A 23,375-nucleotide genomic window follows, 5' to 3' on the forward strand; every position below is an offset into this window, starting at 1 on the left:
ATTATTTCATGTTCATGATCACCCTGGAGTGCTCAAAATTGTAAATATGAATGGGAATATACTTCAGAGATATTTTACTCATAAGAGTTTCTAGGAGTGCCAATAATTGTTTCCAACATGTATTTGAGAAAAGCATTTATTTCATAATGAGCTTCTCCCCCATTTTCAATTGTTTTAGTTCAATGAAAGGTTAGATTTTTGTGAATTTTTTCAATAAAAGATCAAGACGATTAACAATGCAGATTAATTTTCACAGCCTTCTTTGATCATATTTACCAAGGGTGCCAATAATTCTGACCCCGACTGTACATAGAAACCTATACATAGTAGCCAGAAAGAAATGTTAATTTTAAAGAAAAAGGTCAGATGTACTTAGAGGCTTTTGCATCTGAACTCTTCATTTAGTTCTTCTAAAAGGCTGTATTGTTTGCAAATCAATTTGATAACTCCTGGAACTTAATACGTCTTCCTTCAGGATTTGAAATTAAAACCATAAAAAAATGTATTAATTACTTGAACTAAAATAAACATTAAATAAATATAAATAAAATATATGCCAAGACAAATTTAAATAAATAAATAAATAAATAAAAGGTGGTGGTGGGGGGGGGGGGGGGGGGGGGGGGGGTATACAGAAAAGTTGCTGAAAGGAACTAAAATTAATTATTAACAATAACTATACTAGTATCTAATAGTGATAGATACTAAAATAAAAACTATCTTTGGTTTATTTTTAGGCCTAAATCATGAAACTGTAGAAACTTTCAGAAAGAGAAACTAGAGAAATAATATAGGCCTATTGTCATGCTGTGATGTAATTCAGGTCATATTTGAGAGGGGTGCTACGTTTAAAACAAAAACACATTGCAGCACCTGTAAATCTGGATCCAAGCTTTGGATTAAATGTCATGGCATTGCTGAAAGAATAAGTGCACTTGCAGACCTGGTTGTGGCAGTTATGGCAGTGCAAGGACTGGTTGTGGCAGTTATGGCAGTAAGTAAGCCTACATTTTGACTGCTAGAGACAGAGAAAATAAAACTAAATGCATATATGAACAAAAAGAGGCTTACAGATCATTAACAAAATGCTGTGTAACACTCTAAAATGCTTGGTTGTTTTAAGCCAACTTTGTGTCAAATATGAACTAACCCAAATTTTGTAAACAATTTAATGTAAAAATTTAGCTAGGTTAGTCCATATTTGATCCAAAGTTGGGTTGAAACAAATCAGTATTTTAAATGGATCTTGTAATGGTGGGGTAGAATCGTAAACAAACAAACAAAAAAGTTTACCATTAGATTCTTTTGTCAAAGCATTTAATAACCACAGACTAAAAGAAAATTTGTATAAAAATGAGGCCTCTTAAGGTTATCTCATCAGTATCATTTAGGCAGTATCATCATAATTATTAATTATTATTATTATACTGTTTAAACAATACTTAATTAAACTTAAGTGACACTTAATGACACTTAAAAGGAATTATTTTTTAAATATTTAGTAGTAGTGTAATTCGCTATGTACATTTACATTTATTCATTTAGCTGATGCTTTTATCCAAAGCGACTTACAATTGCTATATATGTCAGAGGTCGCACGCCTCTGGAGCAACTAGGGGTTAAGTGTCTTGCTCAGGGACACATTGGTGTCTCACAGTGGATTCGAACCCGGGTCTCTCACACCAAAGGCATGTGTCTTATCCACTGTGCTATCACCACCCATGTATTCAATCTTCTTAATAATTCATAAGGCTCATTATTATTAAATAGGATCTGAGGGTGCAATTCTCTGTCAACACCGATAGAGGTGGAACGGTCAGGAGTTTTCCAAGGTTCGGCGGGTGGCAACACTGGATTGTGACTGAAGCACTGATGTACTGAAGAATAGTCCGAGCAGCTAAAAAGAAGTACTGGAGAGATTGATGTAATACTATAGGAGAAGATATATATGCATACATATACATATATATAATATGCAACAATTAAAGCATTTTATGCAGCATGTCAATTATGTGTTCATCAACAAAACTCACGTGATGTGTTTGTGCAAGTTTTGCAGCTTTTCCTTTTACTGATCTTATACAATTACTAGAGTTTACACCATAGCTGTTGCTGAATGGTCTGTAATATTGTATAGTTTTTTATTTTCATCTTTCCATCATTGCTTTGTTTTATACCAATACAGTTCTATGAACAATTTCTTGTCCGTGTGTGTTAAAAGAGTTTATCTATACTGTTTGACTCAATGCAACTCAATGTTCTGCTGTATCTCCTTTTCAATGCATCCATGCAATTTATTCTATCAGTCTATCAGTCATATTTATTCTGGCCATCTGATTTATTTTTATGAAATGTCTTTGTTAAGCCCTGATCACACTACACTTTGCAGCATTCTTTACAAACCAGATTTCATTGTAAAACACTGTAAACTTATTTTAGTGTTAAATTCTGTTTAGATGTTTTACTGGTTAAAACTGGGACACAAGTAAGGATTAAGAAAATACTTTTTTCTTCATAAACAGACATTGTTGTATGTCATATGTCCCTAATTTTTTGCTCTGTAGAGTATGGCCACAAGAAAGTGTATTGTATTTATTATCGTTTTCTTTTAATTTATGTTTTTTGCAACTATTCGTGCAGAAATGTGACAGCTGTTACGACAGAAAATAAAACAGTCATCACTGACCAAAAATGTTATCAGACCTTATTTAGCGGTTTTCATCTAAAAAACCTGCTATTAAGCTGTCATCCAACTTACAACTAAGCTACAGTGTGTAAAAGATAATGAACAGTCAAGTCAAGTGACTTTCATGTACAGTTACATCAGGGCCTTCATTATAAGAGCAGTAGACCCTCACCAATTTGACTACAGATTCAGCTCCTTCATAGAAGACGTTGTCAAATGTATTATGCATCTAGCATTATTCAAATATAATTCACTATGCAGCCCTATCTGAACAGAACAAATAATTTATATAATTGATTCTGCTAGTTTTCTGGTTTATCACTGTGAAGCTGCTTTGTGTTGTATGAAGTGCTATATAAAGGAAAGTGACATGACATGATACTAATGTACAACACTGAGCATCACATTGATTGATTGATTGATTGATTGATTGATTGATTGATTGACTGACAGTCTTGGTACCTCACATTATGAGAATTAAACATACACTTCTGTAAAAGTATCCTGAAAAACAAATGTATCACAGCTTTTACAAATATATTATCATTGATAATAATAATAAATGTTTCTTAAGCAGCAAATCAGTATAGTAGAATGATAGAATGAAGGATCATGTGACACTGAAGACTGCAGTAATGATGCTGAAAATTCAGCATTACCATCTGGAATAAATTACATTCAAATAAAAAACAGTTATTGTATATTGAAATAATATTTGGCAAAACTTTTGAACAGTAGTCTACAAGTAGACATTATCTTGGCCTACCTCTTGTTGATCTCCATTTAGTCTTCTTTTAATAGTTATGTCATAAGTGAAATTTACATTCATCAATTTTATCAACAAGTGGCAATGTGTTCATTGCAACATCAACAGCTACCAAGTGAGAAAGTACAAAAATTACCCTCATACAGTTTTTGTGCTTCAAGTTATGGAGCAAAAATGTCCCTATATGAGTTCTTGTTTTTAATAGGTATAGCATGATGTAAGCAATATAATATGATGTCCTTTATTTTATCGAATATTAGCACAGATGTTATTCGCTGCACCAAAGTCACCTGCTGGTTTTAGTTTCATATTTAAAAGAATAATTTAATTTTTCCATTTATTTTATTATTTTATTTTATCTTTATGTTATGAGTTTGCTATATAAGTATAAACTTGCTTTAGCAGAAGCCAAGTTCTAGATGTCGCAGTTGAAGTATAAAATATTTCCTCTTGATGTAGACTATTCATGTTCATATCATATTATTAATTTCTATTAAATCCCTTATCTAATCCCTGTTCATTTAAGTGGCATTAAATGTTGTTTTTGTTTTCATTGGTGATTCGGTAACTAGTGCTGTTGAAAGAACCATCATCATTAAAGCACAATGGTAGACAGAATGTTTTTATTAGTGAAATATGAGCTAAAAATGATAAATATAACAAAGACAATGAAGTAATTGCAGTCACATTGCATAGAGTATTTGTTTTCTCAAGGAGGGGCAAAGGCTGCTGTCTGACAGCTATTAGTGAAATGCACAACCTAGGTCTTTGTGATGCACATACACAAATCACCCACTGGGATTCAGTTTAACGGTATTTAAAATGTGACCTGTGCTGTTAACAGCACCTGGAAGGGAAGCGCATGCTGAAGATTGCAGTATTATTCTATTCAGTGTTCTGTAACAGCATCTTGATCTGATGTCTTATGCTTTTGAAGATGTCTAATTTGAATGAATCTAAAACTAACATCACTCAGCCTCTGTTGGTTCTGAATCGAGATGTACCAATGAAGGCATTTTTGTTTGTGACCCCATGTGTCATTTTCCTCTATGTCAACGGGGTCATGCTCTTCACTTTGAGGAAAAAGACTGTTTTTCAGGAAACATCTCGCTATATTCTGTTTGGTCACATGCTTTGGGTCGATACACTCAATCTCTTTATGAGTGTAATGTTGTATATATGTGCTGTCAGTAGGATTTTAATTATGAAAAATGTCTGTCTTGTTCTTCTCATTGCTGCACAAGCTCTCTTTCAGGTTTCTACTCTAAATCTGGCTTTAATGTCACTGGAGAGGTATGTGGCCATCTGCTTTCCTCTCAGACATGCAGAAATCACCAGTTACAGAAAAACTCACATAGCTATCGGTGTTGTTTGGATGTTGGGTTTGATTCAGTGCTTGTCTGAGATGATTATTTTCTATGCGATTGATTCTACAAACACAGTGATGAATGTATTCTGCTCAAGAACCACTCTTTTCCGACTTCAGATCTATAAGAAACTTGAAATAGCTTTCACATGTATATTTTTTGTGTCTGTGTGTTTTGTTATTATCTTTACTTACGCCTCTATAGCAGCTGTGGCTAAAATAGCCGCCTGTGATAAAATGTCAGCTAAAAAAGCCAACAAGACTGTTCTTCTGCATCTAATACAACTGGGACTCTGTGCTGCGTCTATTTTAGTTGGAGTTATCCAAGAAGCTATTTTTGTTTATACTGACTATATAACTTCACTGAATGTGATGTATTTTTGCTTTTTAATGTTTATCATTTTCCCCAAATGTTTAAGTCCTCTTATATATGGCCTGAGAGACCAGGCCTTCAGCTGTTTATTTAAATACTACTTCACTTTTGGTAAAGGCAAAGTCAAACCATTTGTCATAGAGCAACACGTTTAATATCAGTGGTTTAAACATTAGCACTTAGGTACTGAACTGAAATATATTGGATATGTTCCTGAACATGGAGATAATCATTTGAGATTAAATTGTGTTTAATAAAATGAATCAGACTAAAATAACTAACCTGCAAACATTTTTGCAATCTGTTTGATCATCGATGTTTTGTGTTTGCTCATTTTTGCACATTTTCTGGTCATGTGACATGAAAATTGTTACAGCTTATGCTTTAGTCATTTTATCTGTTTCAAGCAGAATTGACATCTAAATGAACTCTGATGTACTGTAAGTAGAGGCCAGACTCACTTGTCTGTCAGGAGAGAAATTAAAACCATGAGAGAAACAAAATAGAGAGTTTATGTAGAATGAGATGCTTCTCATTTTGGATTTTGTAATTTGCGGTTCTTTTTTTCTAAATGACTGATTTTGCCATTTTTGACGTGTTCTCTACATCTTTTCACCACTGTCCCAGTGGATCTTTTGCGTGACCATTGAGGAAACTTGTTTTTCAAACATCACATGAACAAAAACAGCAATGTTATTATGAATATTTAATATAACTGACAGAGGGAAAACAGATTTGGTATGACAAGGCCCAGACTCAAAAGCAGTGGCTAACCACTTTGTAATAAATGCATTGTTAGGCTTTTATTAGAGGTCAAATATGAACACCTGTGTATTCTCTGTAAAATTACATTTGCTTTGTGGCAGTGAGACTGGGGATAGTCCAACCAAAACTGAATATTCTGGCATCTTTTACTCACCCTTATGTCGTTCTAAACGAGTATGACTTGCTTTCGTTTGGAGAACACAAAGAAAATATTTTGAAGAATGTTGGTAACCAAAGAGTTTCAGTTTGCATTGTAACCAAAACTGGTTAAGCAACATTCTTCAAGATATCTTTGTTTATGTTCAACAGAAGAAAGAAAGTCATCCAGGTTTGAAGCAACATGGTGCGTAAAAGATAGAATAACCAGTTTTGTGGACTATTAAGACCCTTGGGTTCAAGGCTGTTTAACATCTCATTTGATCAGCAGTGCCTTTTTACATTGTCATCAGCACTATACTATTGCATTAAGAGCAGGATGAAAACCTCTTGCCTTCCTAATGCCACTTTCTGCAGCAACCTAAGATTCCCCTGCAGGTTTTAGCTTCAGTGGGAATGCAGCCAAATGCTACAGGTTAATAGCTAGCTGTTACTGACACTCTCCTTAAATCACAAATTGCCAGTACATGTAACTTTATAAAAGTTCCAATATTATGGTATTTTATCAGATTTTTATCAACATTTCTGACAAAGCACTTGTCAAGACACTTTATTTAGTTGAAAGGACTTTTCCAATCCAATTCCAAATCTAGACAAGAATATATTTATATAAGAATATGTATCCACAGACGTCATATTAATATTATATCATATTCATTTCATATTATTGATTTGCTCAATTTTGCAATTGACATTAAAGTAAATTAGCATGCATTCTGGTAAATGAAGTGATTATTTACCATGGTCCATAAATTTTAGTTTTTAAATGAAATAGATTTAGGCAATTCATATATTGATAATTGATAAAATCTACTGTTTTACTGGAAATATTCCATACAATTTGTGTATCTTTAATGTTTAGTGTTATTTTAATTAATGTTTAATGTTTTATTTTTATATGAAATATATGTAAAACTGCACTTACACAATTTATATGGATTTTAATTCTACATAATGAAATTAAAAAATATGTATAATACTGTTTGTGGTATCAACCATTCGTGGCTTATTTTCCATAGACCATGCCTTAATACATGAACATTCATTAGAATATATTATTTGTAAAAACAAACAAACAAACAATTCAGAGCTTTGAAGAGTATTTTATAATTGGCAAGTAAGTTTTAAACAGACTTTTAAGTTTCCTTTTTGAAAATGACAATAATACTGACAAAAAGTTGTGATTTTATTACAAAAGTTGAGCTATTATTACAAAAAACATCATGATGACATTAATGAAATGGCATCTCCATTTTCAAAATGCATCATTATATTTCCCTTCTGTGATTTTTTAGAAAAGAAAGTGCATCTTTTGTGACTTGAAAGCTCTGGAGTATCAAGACAAACACCCCCACTGGAACTCCCCTTCGCCTCAAAGTTAATTAAATATTTATGTTCGCTTTTTGTGCTGAAAAATGTGTTTGTTTTTACATGATTGTTTGGGAATAGGCATTTCCATAAAGACTGACAGAGATTAGATTATACTAATAGTCCTCAGAGCCTAAAACCTTCACAAACACATTTTTAATGAGAGGTTAATCTAACAAGACTCACTTCACTTCTTGGACATCCAACAGATTTGTAATTCAGAGCAAGTGAATCATCAACAGAGTCATAAGAAAAAGGCATTTGAAGAGTTCCAATGCAAAAGCCTCTAAAAACCATCTTGGTCAAAAATGAGATAACAATACTGAGTGAATGCTCTCCACACACAGTATATATATCCTGTGAAAGAGATTTTTAATCTCAGAGAGATTTTCCTGGTTAAATAAAGGTCAAATAAAAAAAAAATATATATATATGTTCATCAAGTACTTTCACTTCAAATTTGCTAAATCCCAACCTCAACCCATTCAGAAATACCAGTACTTACAGTCGTGGTCAGAATTATTGACACCCTTGGTAAATATGATCAAAGAAGGCTGTGAAAATTAATCTGCATTGTTAATCCTTTTGATCTTTTATTTAAAAAAACACAATAATGTAACCTTTCATTGGACAATAAGAATTTAAGATGGGGGGGGGGGGGGGTATCATTATGAAATAAATGTTTTTCTCTAATGCACATTGGCCACAATTAACGGCACCTTTTTATTCAATACTTTTTGAAACCTCCATTTGCTAGTTGAACAGCTCTAAATTTTCTCCTGTAATGCCTGATGAGGTTAGAGAACTCCTGACAAGAGATCAGAGACCATTCCTTCATCCAGAATCACTCCAGATCCTTCAGATTTAGCTCCATGATGTTGCTGTTCAGTTCACCTCACTCATTTTCTACAGGGTTCAGGTCAGAGGACTGGAATGGCCAGCCCGATCTCACGGCAATTCGTAAATATTTTACGAGGTGGCTAATTCGTACAACCTCACTCGTACAAATTCATAAGATTTTTGCTTAATTGTACGTATTTTACGAGTTGCCAATTCGTATGAATTTGTACGAATGACCTACATCTAACCCCGCCCCTAAACCTACTCATCACTGGGGTTTAGACAAATCATCCTAAATCGTACGAGTGAGGTCGTATGAATTCATACGAATTAGCCACCTCGTAAAATACATACGAATTGCCGTGAGATAGCGTTGAAATGGCCATAGCAGAAGCTTGGTTTTGTGCTCAGTGACCCATTTTTGTGTTTTTTTTTAGGTTTGTGTTTGGATTATTGTATGGTTGGAAGATCTAAACATGGCCCATTAAAAGATTTCTAATAGAGTCAGTCACTTATTGATTTTTTTATCTGTTGGTATTTGATAGAATCCATGATGCCATGAGTCTAAACAAGATATCCAGGACCTCCAGCAGAAATATAGGCCCACAACATTAAAAATACAGCAGTATATTGTACATGGGGTACTTTTTTATCCCTGTGTGCACCAAACCCATCTTGAGTGTTTGCTGCTAAAAACTATTTTTTTAGTTTCATCTGGCCATAGAAGCCAGTCCCATTTGAAGTTCCAGTCGTGTCTGAAAAACAGCTGAATATTCTGGAGTTTGTTTTTGGATGAGCTAGGATAATTTTTCTTGAAACTCTCCCAAATAACATGTGGTTATGTAGGGGCTGTTTGACTATTTGTTTGGTTTTCTGACCCCAAAACTCAACCTTTCTCTACAATTCTCCAGCTGTGGTCCTCGGAGAGTCTTTGGCCACTCAAATTCTCCTCCTCACCGTGCATTAGGACGATATAGACACACGTCCTCTTCCATGCAGATTCATAACATTTTATGTTAATTGGAAATTCTTAATTATTGCCCTGATGGTGGAAATGGGAATTTTCACTGCTCTAGCTCTTTTCTTAAAGCCACTTCACTAATTTGTGAAGCTCAATTATCTTTTACTCCACATCAGAAATATATTCTTTGGTTTTTCTCATTGTGATAGATGATTAAGGGAATTTGGGCTTTGTTTCCCCTCCTATTTATATTTCTGTGAAACAGGAAGCCATGGCTGGATTATTTCATGTTCATGATCACCCTGGAGTGCTCAAAATTGTAAATATGAATGGGAATATACTTCAGAGATATTTTACTCATAAGAGTTTCTAGGAGTGCCAATAATTGTTTCCAACATGTATTTGAGAAAAGCATTTATTTCATAATGAGCTTCTCCCCCATTTTCAATTGTTTTAGTTCAATGAAAGGTTAGATTTTTGTGAATTTTTTCAATAAAAGATCAAGACGATTAACAATGCAGATTAATTTTCACAGCCTTCTTTGATCATATTTACCAAGGGTGCCAATAATTCTGACCCCGACTGTACATAGAAACCTATACATAGTAGCCAGAAAGAAATGTTAATTTTAAAGAAAAAGGTCAGATGTACTTAGAGGCTTTTGCATCTGAACTCTTCATTTAGTTCTTCTAAAAGGCTGTATTGTTTGCAAATCAATTTGATAACTCCTGGAACTTAATACGTCTTCCTTCAGGATTTGAAATTAAAACCATAAAAAAATGTATTAATTACTTGAACTAAAATAAACATTAAATAAATATAAATAAAATATATGCCAAGACAAATTTAAATAAATAAATAAATAAATAAAAGGTGGTGGTGGTGGGGGGGGGGGGGGGTATACAGAAAAGTTGCTGAAAGGAACTAAAATTAATTATTAACAATAACTATACTAGTATCTAATAGTGATAGATACTAAAATAAAAACTATCTTTGGTTTATTTTTAGGCCTAAATCATGAAACTGTAGAAACTTTCAGAAAGAGAAACTAGAGAAATAATATAGGCCTATTGTCATGCTGTGATGTAATTCAGGTCATATTTGAGAGGGGTGCTACGTTTAAAACAAAAACACATTGCAGCACCTGTAAATCTGGATCCAAGCTTTGGATTAAATGTCATGGCATTGCTGAAAGAATAAGTGCACTTGCAGACCTGGTTGTGGCAGTTATGGCAGTGCAAGGACTGGTTGTGGCAGTTATGGCAGTAAGTAAGCCTACATTTTGACTGCTAGAGACAGAGAAAATAAAACTAAATGCATATATGAACAAAAAGAGGCTTACAGATCATTAACAAAATGCTGTGTAACACTCTAAAATGCTTGGTTGTTTTAAGCCAACTTTGTGTCAAATATGAACTAACCCAAATTTTGTAAACAATTTAATGTAAAAATTTAGCTAGGTTAGTCCATATTTGATCCAAAGTTGGGTTGAAACAAATCAGTATTTTAAATGGATCTTGTAATGGTGGGGTAGAATCGTAAACAAACAAACAAAAAAGTTTACCATTAGATTCTTTTGTCAAAGCATTTAATAACCACAGACTAAAAGAAAATTTGTATAAAAATGAGGCCTCTTAAGGTTATCTCATCAGTATCATTTAGGCAGTATCATCATAATTATTAATTATTATTATTATACTGTTTAAACAATACTTAATTAAACTTAAGTGACACTTAATGACACTTAAAAGGAATTATTTTTTAAATATTTAGTAGTAGTGTAATTCGCTATGTACATTTACATTTATTCATTTAGCTGATGCTTTTATCCAAAGCGACTTACAATTGCTATATATGTCAGAGGTCGCACGCCTCTGGAGCAACTAGGGGTTAAGTGTCTTGCTCAGGGACACATTGGTGTCTCACAGTGGATTCGAACCCGGGTCTCTCACACCAAAGGCATGTGTCTTATCCACTGTGCTATCACCACCCATGTATTCAATCTTCTTAATAATTCATAAGGCTCATTATTATTAAATAGGATCTGAGGGTGCAATTCTCTGTCAACACCGATAGAGGTGGAACGGTCAGGAGTTTTCCAAGGTTCGGCGGGTGGCAACACTGGATTGTGACTGAAGCACTGATGTACTGAAGAATAGTCCGAGCAGCTAAAAAGAAGTACTGGAGAGATTGATGTAATACTATAGGAGAAGATATATATGCATACATATACATATATATAATATGCAACAATTAAAGCATTTTATGCAGCATGTCAATTATGTGTTCATCAACAAAACTCACGTGATGTGTTTGTGCAAGTTTTGCAGCTTTTCCTTTTACTGATCTTATACAATTACTAGAGTTTACACCATAGCTGTTGCTGAATGGTCTGTAATATTGTATAGTTTTTTATTTTCATCTTTCCATCATTGCTTTGTTTTATACCAATACAGTTCTATGAACAATTTCTTGTCCGTGTGTGTTAAAAGAGTTTATCTATACTGTTTGACTCAATGCAACTCAATGTTCTGCTGTATCTCCTTTTCAATGCATCCATGCAATTTATTCTATCAGTCTATCAGTCATATTTATTCTGGCCATCTGATTTATTTTTATGAAATGTCTTTGTTAAGCCCTGATCACACTACACTTTGCAGCATTCTTTACAAACCAGATTTCATTGTAAAACACTGTAAACTTATTTTAGTGTTAAATTCTGTTTAGATGTTTTACTGGTTAAAACTGGGACACAAGTAAGGATTAAGAAAATACTTTTTTCTTCATAAACAGACATTGTTGTATGTCATATGTCCCTAATTTTTTGCTCTGTAGAGTATGGCCACAAGAAAGTGTATTGTATTTATTATCGTTTTCTTTTAATTTATGTTTTTTGCAACTATTCGTGCAGAAATGTGACAGCTGTTACGACAGAAAATAAAACAGTCATCACTGACCAAAAATGTTATCAGACCTTATTTAGCGGTTTTCATCTAAAAAACCTGCTATTAAGCTGTCATCCAACTTACAACTAAGCTACAGTGTGTAAAAGATAATGAACAGTCAAGTCAAGTGACTTTCATGTACAGTTACATCAGGGCCTTCATTATAAGAGCAGTAGACCCTCACCAATTTGACTACAGATTCAGCTCCTTCATAGAAGACGTTGTCAAATGTATTATGCATCTAGCATTATTCAAATATAATTCACTATGCAGCCCTATCTGAACAGAACAAATAATTTATATAATTGATTCTGCTAGTTTTCTGGTTTATCACTGTGAAGCTGCTTTGTGTTGTATGAAGTGCTATATAAAGGAAAGTGACATGACATGATACTAATGTACAACACTGAGCATCACATTGATTGATTGATTGATTGATTGATTGATTGATTGATTGACTGACAGTCTTGGTACCTCACATTATGAGAATTAAACATACACTTCTGTAAAAGTATCCTGAAAAACAAATGTATCACAGCTTTTACAAATATATTATCATTGATAATAATAATAAATGTTTCTTAAGCAGCAAATCAGTATAGTAGAATGATAGAATGAAGGATCATGTGACACTGAAGACTGCAGTAATGATGCTGAAAATTCAGCATTACCATCTGGAATAAATTACATTCAAATAAAAAACAGTTATTGTATATTGAAATAATATTTGGCAAAACTTTTGAACAGTAGTCTACAAGTAGACATTATCTTGGCCTACCTCTTGTTGATCTCCATTTAGTCTTCTTTTAATAGTTATGTCATAAGTGAAATTTACATTCATCAATTTTATCAACAAGTGGCAATGTGTTCATTGCAACATCAACAGCTACCAAGTGAGAAAGTACAAAAATTACCCTCATACAGTTTTTGTGCTTCAAGTTATGGAGCAAAAATGTCCCTATATGAGTTCTTGTTTTTAATAGGTATAGCATGATGTAAGCAATATAATATGATGTCCTTTATTTTATCGAATATTAGCACAGATGTTATTCGCTGCACCAAAGTCACCTGCTGGTTTTAGTTTCATATTTAAAAGAATAATTTAATTTTTCCATTTATTTTATTATTTTATTTTATCTTTATGTTATGAGTTTGCTATATAAGTATAAACTTGCTTTAGCAGAAGCCAAGTTCTAGATGTCGCAGTTGAAGTATAAAATATTTCCTCTTGATGTAGACTATTCATGTTCATATCATATTATTAATTTCTATTAAATCCCTTATCTAATCCCTGTTCATTTAAGTGGCATTAAATGTTGTTTTTGTTTTCATTGGTGATTCGGTAACTAGTGCTGTTGAAAGAACCATCATCATTAAAGCACAATGGTAGACAGAATGTTTTTATTAGTGAAATATGAGCTAAAAATGATAAATATAACAAAGACAATGAAGTAATTGCAGTCACATTGCATAGAGTATTTGTTTTCTCAAGGAGGGGCAAAGGCTGCTGTCTGACAGCTATTAGTGAAATGCACAACCTAGGTCTTTGTGATGCACATACACAAATCACCCACTGGGATTCAGTTTAACGGTATTTAAAATGTGACCTGTGCTGTTAACAGCACCTGGAAGGGAAGCGCATGCTGAAGATTGCAGTATTATTCTATTCAGTGTTCTGTAACAGCATCTTGATCTGATGTCTTATGCTTTTGAAGATGTCTAATTTGAATGAATCTAAAACTAACATCACTCAGCCTCTGTTGGTTCTGAATCGAGATGTACCAATGAAGGCATTTTTGTTTGTGACCCCATGTGTCATTTTCCTCTATGTCAACGGGGTCATGCTCTTCACTTTGAGGAAAAAGACTGTTTTTCAGGAAACATCTCGCTATATTCTGTTTGGTCACATGCTTTGGGTCGATACACTCAATCTCTTTATGAGTGTAATGTTGTATATATGTGCTGTCAGTAGGATTTTAATTATGAAAAATGTCTGTCTTGTTCTTCTCATTGCTGCACAAGCTCTCTTTCAGGTTTCTACTCTAAATCTGGCTTTAATGTCACTGGAGAGGTATGTGGCCATCTGCTTTCCTCTCAGACATGCAGAAATCACCAGTTACAGAAAAACTCACATAGCTATCGGTGTTGTTTGGATGTTGGGTTTGATTCAGTGCTTGTCTGAGATGATTATTTTCTATGCGATTGATTCTACAAACACAGTGATGAATGTATTCTGCTCAAGAACCACTCTTTTCCGACTTCAGATCTATAAGAAACTTGAAATAGCTTTCACATGTATATTTTTTGTGTCTGTGTGTTTTGTTATTATCTTTACTTACGCCTCTATAGCAGCTGTGGCTAAAATAGCCGCCTGTGATAAAATGTCAGCTAAAAAAGCCAACAAGACTGTTCTTCTGCATCTAATACAACTGGGACTCTGTGCTGCGTCTATTTTAGTTGGAGTTATCCAAGAAGCTATTTTTGTTTATACTGACTATATAACTTCACTGAATGTGATGTATTTTTGCTTTTTAATGTTTATCATTTTCCCCAAATGTTTAAGTCCTCTTATATATGGCCTGAGAGACCAGGCCTTCAGCTGTTTATTTAAATACTACTTCACTTTTGGTAAAGGCAAAGTCAAACCATTTGTCATAGAGCAACACGTTTAATATCAGTGGTTTAAACATTAGCACTTAGGTACTGAACTGAAATATATTGGATATGTTCCTGAACATGGAGATAATCATTTGAGATTAAATTGTGTTTAATAAAATGAATCAGACTAAAATAACTAACCTGCAAACATTTTTGCAATCTGTTTGATCATCGATGTTTTGTGTTTGCTCATTTTTGCACATTTTCTGGTCATGTGACATGAAAATTGTTACAGCTTATGCTTTAGTCATTTTATCTGTTTCAAGCAGAATTGACATCTAAATGAACTCTGATGTACTGTAAGTAGAGGCCAGACTCACTTGTCTGTCAGGAGAGAAATTAAAACCATGAGAGAAACAAAATAGAGAGTTTATGTAGAATGAGATGCTTCTCATTTTGGATTTTGTAATTTGCGGTTCTTTTTTTCTAAATGACTGATTTTGCCATTTTTGACGTGTTCTCTACATCTTTTCACCACTGTCCCAGTGGATCTTTTGCGTGACCATTGAGGAAACTTGTTTTTCAAACATCACATGAACAAAAACAGCAATGTTATTATGAATATTTAATATAACTGACAGAGGGAAAACAGATTTGGTATGACAAGGCCCAGACTCAAAAGCAGTGGCTAACCACTTTGTAATAAATGCATTGTTAGGCTTTTATTAGAGGTCAAATATGAACACCTGTGTATTCTCTGTAAAATTACATTTGCTTTGTGGCAGTGAGACTGGGGATAGTCCAACCAAAACTGAATATTCTGGCATCTTTTACTCACCCTTATGTCGTTCTAAACGAGTATGACTTGCTTTCGTTTGGAGAACACAAAGAAAATATTTTGAAGAATGTTGGTAACCAAAGAGTTTCAGTTTGCATTGTAACCAAAACTGGTTAAGCAACATTCTTCAAGATATCTTTGTTTATGTTCAACAGAAGAAAGAAAGTCATCCAGGTTTGAAGCAACATGGTGCGTAAAAGATAGAATAACCAGTTTTGTGGACTATTAAGACCCTTGGGTTCAAGGCTGTTTAACATCTCATTTGATCAGCAGTGCCTTTTTACATTGTCATCAGCACTATACTATTGCATTAAGAGCAGGATGAAAACCTCTTGCCTTCCTAATGCCACTTTCTGCAGCAACCTAAGATTCCCCTGCAGGTTTTAGCTTCAGTGGGAATGCAGCCAAATGCTACAGGTTAATAGCTAGCTGTTACTGACACTCTCCTTAAATCACAAATTGCCAGTACATGTAACTTTATAAAAGTTCCAATATTATGGTATTTTATCAGATTTTTATCAACATTTCTGACAAAGCACTTGTCAAGACACTTTATTTAGTTGAAAGGACTTTTCCAATCCAATTCCAAATCTAGACAAGAATATATTTATATAAGAATATGTATCCACAGACGTCATATTAATATTATATCATATTCATTTCATATTATTGATTTGCTCAATTTTGCAATTGACATTAAAGTAAATTAGCATGCATTCTGGTAAATGAAGTGATTATTTACCATGGTCCATAAATTTTAGTTTTTAAATGAAATAGATTTAGGCAATTCATATATTGATAATTGATAAAATCTACTGTTTTACTGGAAATATTCCATACAATTTGTGTATCTTTAATGTTTAGTGTTATTTTAATTAATGTTTAATGTTTTATTTTTATATGAAATATATGTAAAACTGCACTTACACAATTTATATGGATTTTAATTCTACATAATGAAATTAAAAAATATGTATAATACTGTTTGTGGTATCAACCATTCGTGGCTTATTTTCCATAGACCATGCCTTAATACATGAACATTCATTAGAATATATTATTTGTAAAAACAAACAAACAAACAATTCAGAGCTTTGAAGAGTATTTTATAATTGGCAAGTAAGTTTTAAACAGACTTTTAAGTTTCCTTTTTGAAAATGACAATAATACTGACAAAAAGTTGTGATTTTATTACAAAAGTTGAGCTATTATTACAAAAAACATCATGATGACATTAATGAAATGGCATCTCCATTTTCAAAATGCATCATTATATTTCCCTTCTGTGATTTTTTAGAAAAGAAAGTGCATCTTTTGTGACTTGAAAGCTCTGGAGTATCAAGACAAACACCCCCACTGGAACTCCCCTTCGCCTCAAAGTTAATTAAATATTTATGTTCGCTTTTTGTGCTGAAAAATGTGTTTGTTTTTACATGATTGTTTGGGAATAGGCATTTCCATAAAGACTGACAGAGATTAGATTATACTAATAGTCCTCAGAGCCTAAAACCTTCACAAACACATTTTTAATGAGAGGTTAATCTAACAAGACTCACTTCACTTCTTGGACATCCAACAGATTTGTAATTCAGAGCAAGTGAATCATCAACAGAGTCATAAGAAAAAGGCATTTGAAGAGTTCCAATGCAAAAGCCTCTAAAAACCATCTTGGTCAAAAATGAGATAACAATACTGAGTGAATGCTCTCCACACACAGTATATATATCCTGTGAAAGAGATTTTTAATCTCAGAGAGATTTTCCTGGTTAAATAAAGGTCAAATAAAAAAAAAATATATATATATGTTCATCAAGTACTTTCACTTCAAATTTGCTAAATCCCAACCTCAACCCATTCAGAAATACCAGTACTTACAGTCGTGGTCAGAATTATTGACACCCTTGGTAAATATGATCAAAGAAGGCTGTGAAAATTAATCTGCATTGTTAATCCTTTTGATCTTTTATTTAAAAAAACACAATAATGTAACCTTTCATTGGACAATAAGAATTTAAGATGGGGGGGGGGGGGGGGGGTATCATTATGAAATAAATGTTTTTCTCTAATGCACATTGGCCACAATTAACGGCACCTTTTTATTCAATACTTTTTGAAACCTCCATTTGCTAGTTGAACAGCTCTAAATTTTCTCCTGTAATGCCTGATGAGGTTAGAGAACTCCTGACAAGAGATCAGAGACCATTCCTTCATCCAGAATCACTCCAGATCCTTCAGATTTAGCTCCATGATGTTGCTGTTCAGTTCACCTCACTCATTTTCTACAGGGTTCAGGTCAGAGGACTGGAATGGCCAGCCCGATCTCACGGCAATTCGTAAATATTTTACGAGGTGGCTAATTCGTACAACCTCACTCGTACAAATTCATAAGATTTTTGCTTAATTGTACGTATTTTACGAGTTGCCAATTCGTATGAATTTGTACGAATGACCTACATCTAACCCCGCCCCTAAACCTACTCATCACTGGGGTTTAGACAAATCATCCTAAATCGTACGAGTGAGGTCGTATGAATTCATACGAATTAGCCACCTCGTAAAATACATACGAATTGCCGTGAGATAGCGTTGAAATGGCCATAGCAGAAGCTTGGTTTTGTGCTCAGTGACCCATTTTTGTGTTTTTTTTTAGGTTTGTGTTTGGATTATTGTATGGTTGGAAGATCTAAACATGGCCCATTAAAAGATTTCTAATAGAGTCAGTCACTTATTGATTTTTTTATCTGTTGGTATTTGATAGAATCCATGATGCCATGAGTCTAAACAAGATATCCAGGACCTCCAGCAGAAATATAGGCCCACAACATTAAAAATACAGCAGTATATTGTACATGGGGTACTTTTTTATCCCTGTGTGCACCAAACCCATCTTGAGTGTTTGCTGCTAAAAACTATTTTTTTAGTTTCATCTGGCCATAGAAGCCAGTCCCATTTGAAGTTCCAGTCGTGTCTGAAAAACAGCTGAATATTCTGGAGTTTGTTTTTGGATGAGCTAGGATAATTTTTCTTGAAACTCTCCCAAATAACATGTGGTTATGTAGGGGCTGTTTGACTATTTGTTTGGTTTTCTGACCCCAAAACTCAACCTTTCTCTACAATTCTCCAGCTGTGGTCCTCGGAGAGTCTTTGGCCACTCAAATTCTCCTCCTCACCGTGCATTAGGACGATATAGACACACGTCCTCTTCCATGCAGATTCATAACATTTTATGTTAATTGGAAATTCTTAATTATTGCCCTGATGGTGGAAATGGGAATTTTCACTGCTCTAGCTCTTTTCTTAAAGCCACTTCACTAATTTGTGAAGCTCAATTATCTTTTACTCCACATCAGAAATATATTCTTTGGTTTTTCTCATTGTGATAGATGATTAAGGGAATTTGGGCTTTGTTTCCCCTCCTATTTATATTTCTGTGAAACAGGAAGCCATGGCTGGATTATTTCATGTTCATGATCACCCTGGAGTGCTCAAAATTGTAAATATGAATGGGAATATACTTCAGAGATATTTTACTCATAAGAGTTTCTAGGAGTGCCAATAATTGTTTCCAACATGTATTTGAGAAAAGCATTTATTTCATAATGAGCTTCTCCCCCATTTTCAATTGTTTTAGTTCAATGAAAGGTTAGATTTTTGTGAATTTTTTCAATAAAAGATCAAGACGATTAACAATGCAGATTAATTTTCACAGCCTTCTTTGATCATATTTACCAAGGGTGCCAATAATTCTGACCCCGACTGTACATAGAAACCTATACATAGTAGCCAGAAAGAAATGTTAATTTTAAAGAAAAAGGTCAGATGTACTTAGAGGCTTTTGCATCTGAACTCTTCATTTAGTTCTTCTAAAAGGCTGTATTGTTTGCAAATCAATTTGATAACTCCTGGAACTTAATACGTCTTCCTTCAGGATTTGAAATTAAAACCATAAAAAAATGTATTAATTACTTGAACTAAAATAAACATTAAATAAATATAAATAAAATATATGCCAAGACAAATTTAAATAAATAAATAAATAAATAAAAGGTGGTGGTGGTGGGGGGGGGGGGGGGGGGTATACAGAAAAGTTGCTGAAAGGAACTAAAATTAATTATTAACAATAACTATACTAGTATCTAATAGTGATAGATACTAAAATAAAAACTATCTTTGGTTTATTTTTAGGCCTAAATCATGAAACTGTAGAAACTTTCAGAAAGAGAAACTAGAGAAATAATATAGGCCTATTGTCATGCTGTGATGTAATTCAGGTCATATTTGAGAGGGGTGCTACGTTTAAAACAAAAACACATTGCAGCACCTGTAAATCTGGATCCAAGCTTTGGATTAAATGTCATGGCATTGCTGAAAGAATAAGTGCACTTGCAGACCTGGTTGTGGCAGTTATGGCAGTGCAAGGACTGGTTGTGGCAGTTATGGCAGTAAGTAAGCCTACATTTTGACTGCTAGAGACAGAGAAAATAAAACTAAATGCATAGATGAACAAAAAGAGGCTTACAGATCATTAACAAAATGCTGTGTAACACTCTAAAATGCTTGGTTGTTTTAAGCCAACTTTGTGTCAAATATGAACTAACCCAAATTTTGTAAACAATTTAATGTAAAAATTTAGCTAGGTTAGTCCATATTTGATCCAAAGTTGGGTTGAAACAAATCAGTATTTTAAATGGATCTTGTAATGGTGGGGTAGAATCGTAAACAAACAAACAAAAAAGTTTACCATTAGATTCTTTTGTCAAAGCATTTAATAACCACAGACTAAAAGAAAATTTGTATAAAAATGAGGCCTCTTAAGGTTATCTCATCAGTATCATTTAGGCAGTATCATCATAATTATTAATTATTATTATTATACTGTTTAAACAATACTTAATTAAACTTAAGTGACACTTAATGACACTTAAAAGGAATTATTTTTTAAATATTTAGTAGTAGTGTAATTCGCTATGTACATTTACATTTATTCATTTAGCTGATGCTTTTATCCAAAGCGACTTACAATTGCTATATATGTCAGAGGTCGCACGCCTCTGGAGCAACTAGGGGTTAAGTGTCTTGCTCAGGGACACATTGGTGTCTCACAGTGGATTCGAACCCGGGTCTCTCACACCAAAGGCATGTGTCTTATCCACTGTGCTATCACCACCCATGTATTCAATCTTCTTAATAATTCATAAGGCTCATTATTATTAAATAGGATCTGAGGGTGCAATTCTCTGTCAACACCGATAGAGGTGGAACGGTCAGGAGTTTTCCAAGGTTCGGCGGGTGGCAACACTGGATTGTGACTGAAGCACTGATGTACTGAAGAATAGTCCGAGCAGCTAAAAAGAAGTACTGGAGAGATTGATGTAATACTATAGGAGAAGATATATATGCATACATATACATATATATAATATGCAACAATTAAAGCATTTTATGCAGCATGTCAATTATGTGTTCATCAACAAAACTCACGTGATGTGTTTGTGCAAGTTTTGCAGCTTTTCCTTTTACTGATCTTATACAATTACTAGAGTTTACACCATAGCTGTTGCTGAATGGTCTGTAATATTGTATAGTTTTTTATTTTCATCTTTCCATCATTGCTTTGTTTTATACCAATACAGTTCTATGAACAATTTCTTGTCCGTGTGTGTTAAAAGAGTTTATCTATACTGTTTGACTCAATGCAACTCAATGTTCTGCTGTATCTCCTTTTCAATGCATCCATGCAATTTATTCTATCAGTCTATCAGTCATATTTATTCTGGCCATCTGATTTATTTTTATGAAATGTCTTTGTTAAGCCCTGATCACACTACACTTTGCAGCATTCTTTACAAACCAGATTTCATTGTAAAACACTGTAAACTTATTTTAGTGTTAAATTCTGTTTAGATGTTTTACTGGTTAAAACTGGGACACAAGTAAGGATTAAGAAAATACTTTTTTCTTCATAAACAGACATTGTTGTATGTCATATGTCCCTAATTTTTTGCTCTGTAGAGTATGGCCACAAGAAAGTGTATTGTATTTATTATCGTTTTCTTTTAATTTATGTTTTTTGCAACTATTCGTGCAGAAATGTGACAGCTGTTACGACAGAAAATAAAACAGTCATCACTGACCAAAAATGTTATCAGACCTTATTTAGCGGTTTTCATCTAAAAAACCTGCTATTAAGCTGTCATCCAACTTACAACTAAGCTACAGTGTGTAAAAGATAATGAACAGTCAAGTCAAGTGACTTTCATGTACAGTTACATCAGGGCCTTCATTATAAGAGCAGTAGACCCTCACCAATTTGACTACAGATTCAGCTCCTTCATAGAAGACGTTGTCAAATGTATTATGCATCTAGCATTATTCAAATATAATTCACTATGCAGCCCTATCTGAACAGAACAAATAATTTATATAATTGATTCTGCTAGTTTTCTGGTTTATCACTGTGAAGCTGCTTTGTGTTGTATGAAGTGCTATATAAAGGAAAGTGACATGACATGATACTAATGTACAACACTGAGCATCACATTGATTGATTGATTGATTGATTGATTGATTGATTGATTGACTGACAGTCTTGGTACCTCACATTATGAGAATTAAACATACACTTCTGTAAAAGTATCCTGAAAAACAAATGTATCACAGCTTTTACAAATATATTATCATTGATAATAATAATAAATGTTTCTTAAGCAGCAAATCAGTATAGTAGAATGATAGAATGAAGGATCATGTGACACTGAAGACTGCAGTAATGATGCTGAAAATTCAGCATTACCATCTGGAATAAATTACATTCAAATAAAAAACAGTTATTGTATATTGAAATAATATTTGGCAAAACTTTTGAACAGTAGTCTACAAGTAGACATTATCTTGGCCTACCTCTTGTTGATCTCCATTTAGTCTTCTTTTAATAGTTATGTCATAAGTGAAATTTACATTCATCAATTTTATCAACAAGTGGCAATGTGTTCATTGCAACATCAACAGCTACCAAGTGAGAAAGTACAAAAATTACCCTCATACAGTTTTTGTGCTTCAAGTTATGGAGCAAAAATGTCCCTATATGAGTTCTTGTTTTTAATAGGTATAGCATGATGTAAGCAATATAATATGATGTCCTTTATTTTATCGAATATTAGCACAGATGTTATTCGCTGCACCAAAGTCACCTGCTGGTTTTAGTTTCATATTTAAAAGAATAATTTAATTTTTCCATTTATTTTATTATTTTATTTTATCTTTATGTTATGAGTTTGCTATATAAGTATAAACTTGCTTTAGCAGAAGCCAAGTTCTAGATGTCGCAGTTGAAGTATAAAATATTTCCTCTTGATGTAGACTATTCATGTTCATATCATATTATTAATTTCTATTAAATCCCTTATCTAATCCCTGTTCATTTAAGTGGCATTAAATGTTGTTTTTGTTTTCATTGGTGATTCGGTAACTAGTGCTGTTGAAAGAACCATCATCATTAAAGCACAATGGTAGACAGAATGTTTTTATTAGTGAAATATGAGCTAAAAATGATAAATATAACAAAGACAATGAAGTAATTGCAGTCACATTGCATAGAGTATTTGTTTTCTCAAGGAGGGGCAAAGGCTGCTGTCTGACAGCTATTAGTGAAATGCACAACCTAGGTCTTTGTGATGCACATACACAAATCACCCACTGGGATTCAGTTTAACG

General features: G+C 33.5%; 2 protein-coding genes across 2 annotated transcripts; both read left to right on the top strand.

Moving 5' to 3' along the window:
• Positions 1-4,389: 4,389 nt before the first annotated feature.
• On the top strand, positions 4,390-5,346 carry LOC306856447 (odorant receptor 131-2-like; the record flags this gene model as incomplete). The annotated part of the gene is made up of 1 exon (XM_079395742.1): positions 4,390-5,346. The coding sequence occupies one exon, from the start codon at positions 4,390-4,392 to the stop codon at positions 5,344-5,346; it is 957 nt and encodes a 318-aa protein (XP_079251868.1).
• An 8,595-nt stretch (positions 5,347-13,941) lies between these two features.
• On the top strand, positions 13,942-14,898 carry LOC306856370 (odorant receptor 131-2-like; the record flags this gene model as incomplete). Its single annotated transcript, XM_079395619.1, has 1 exon — positions 13,942-14,898. One exon carries the CDS (start codon positions 13,942-13,944, stop codon positions 14,896-14,898), a length of 957 nt encoding a protein of 318 aa, XP_079251745.1.
• Positions 14,899-23,375: the final 8,477 nt, after the last annotated feature.

The sequence above is a fragment of the Barbus barbus genome (assembly GCF_936440315.1).
Source record: "Barbus barbus genome assembly, chromosome: 36".
NCBI lineage: Eukaryota > Metazoa > Chordata > Actinopteri > Cypriniformes > Cyprinidae > Barbus > Barbus barbus.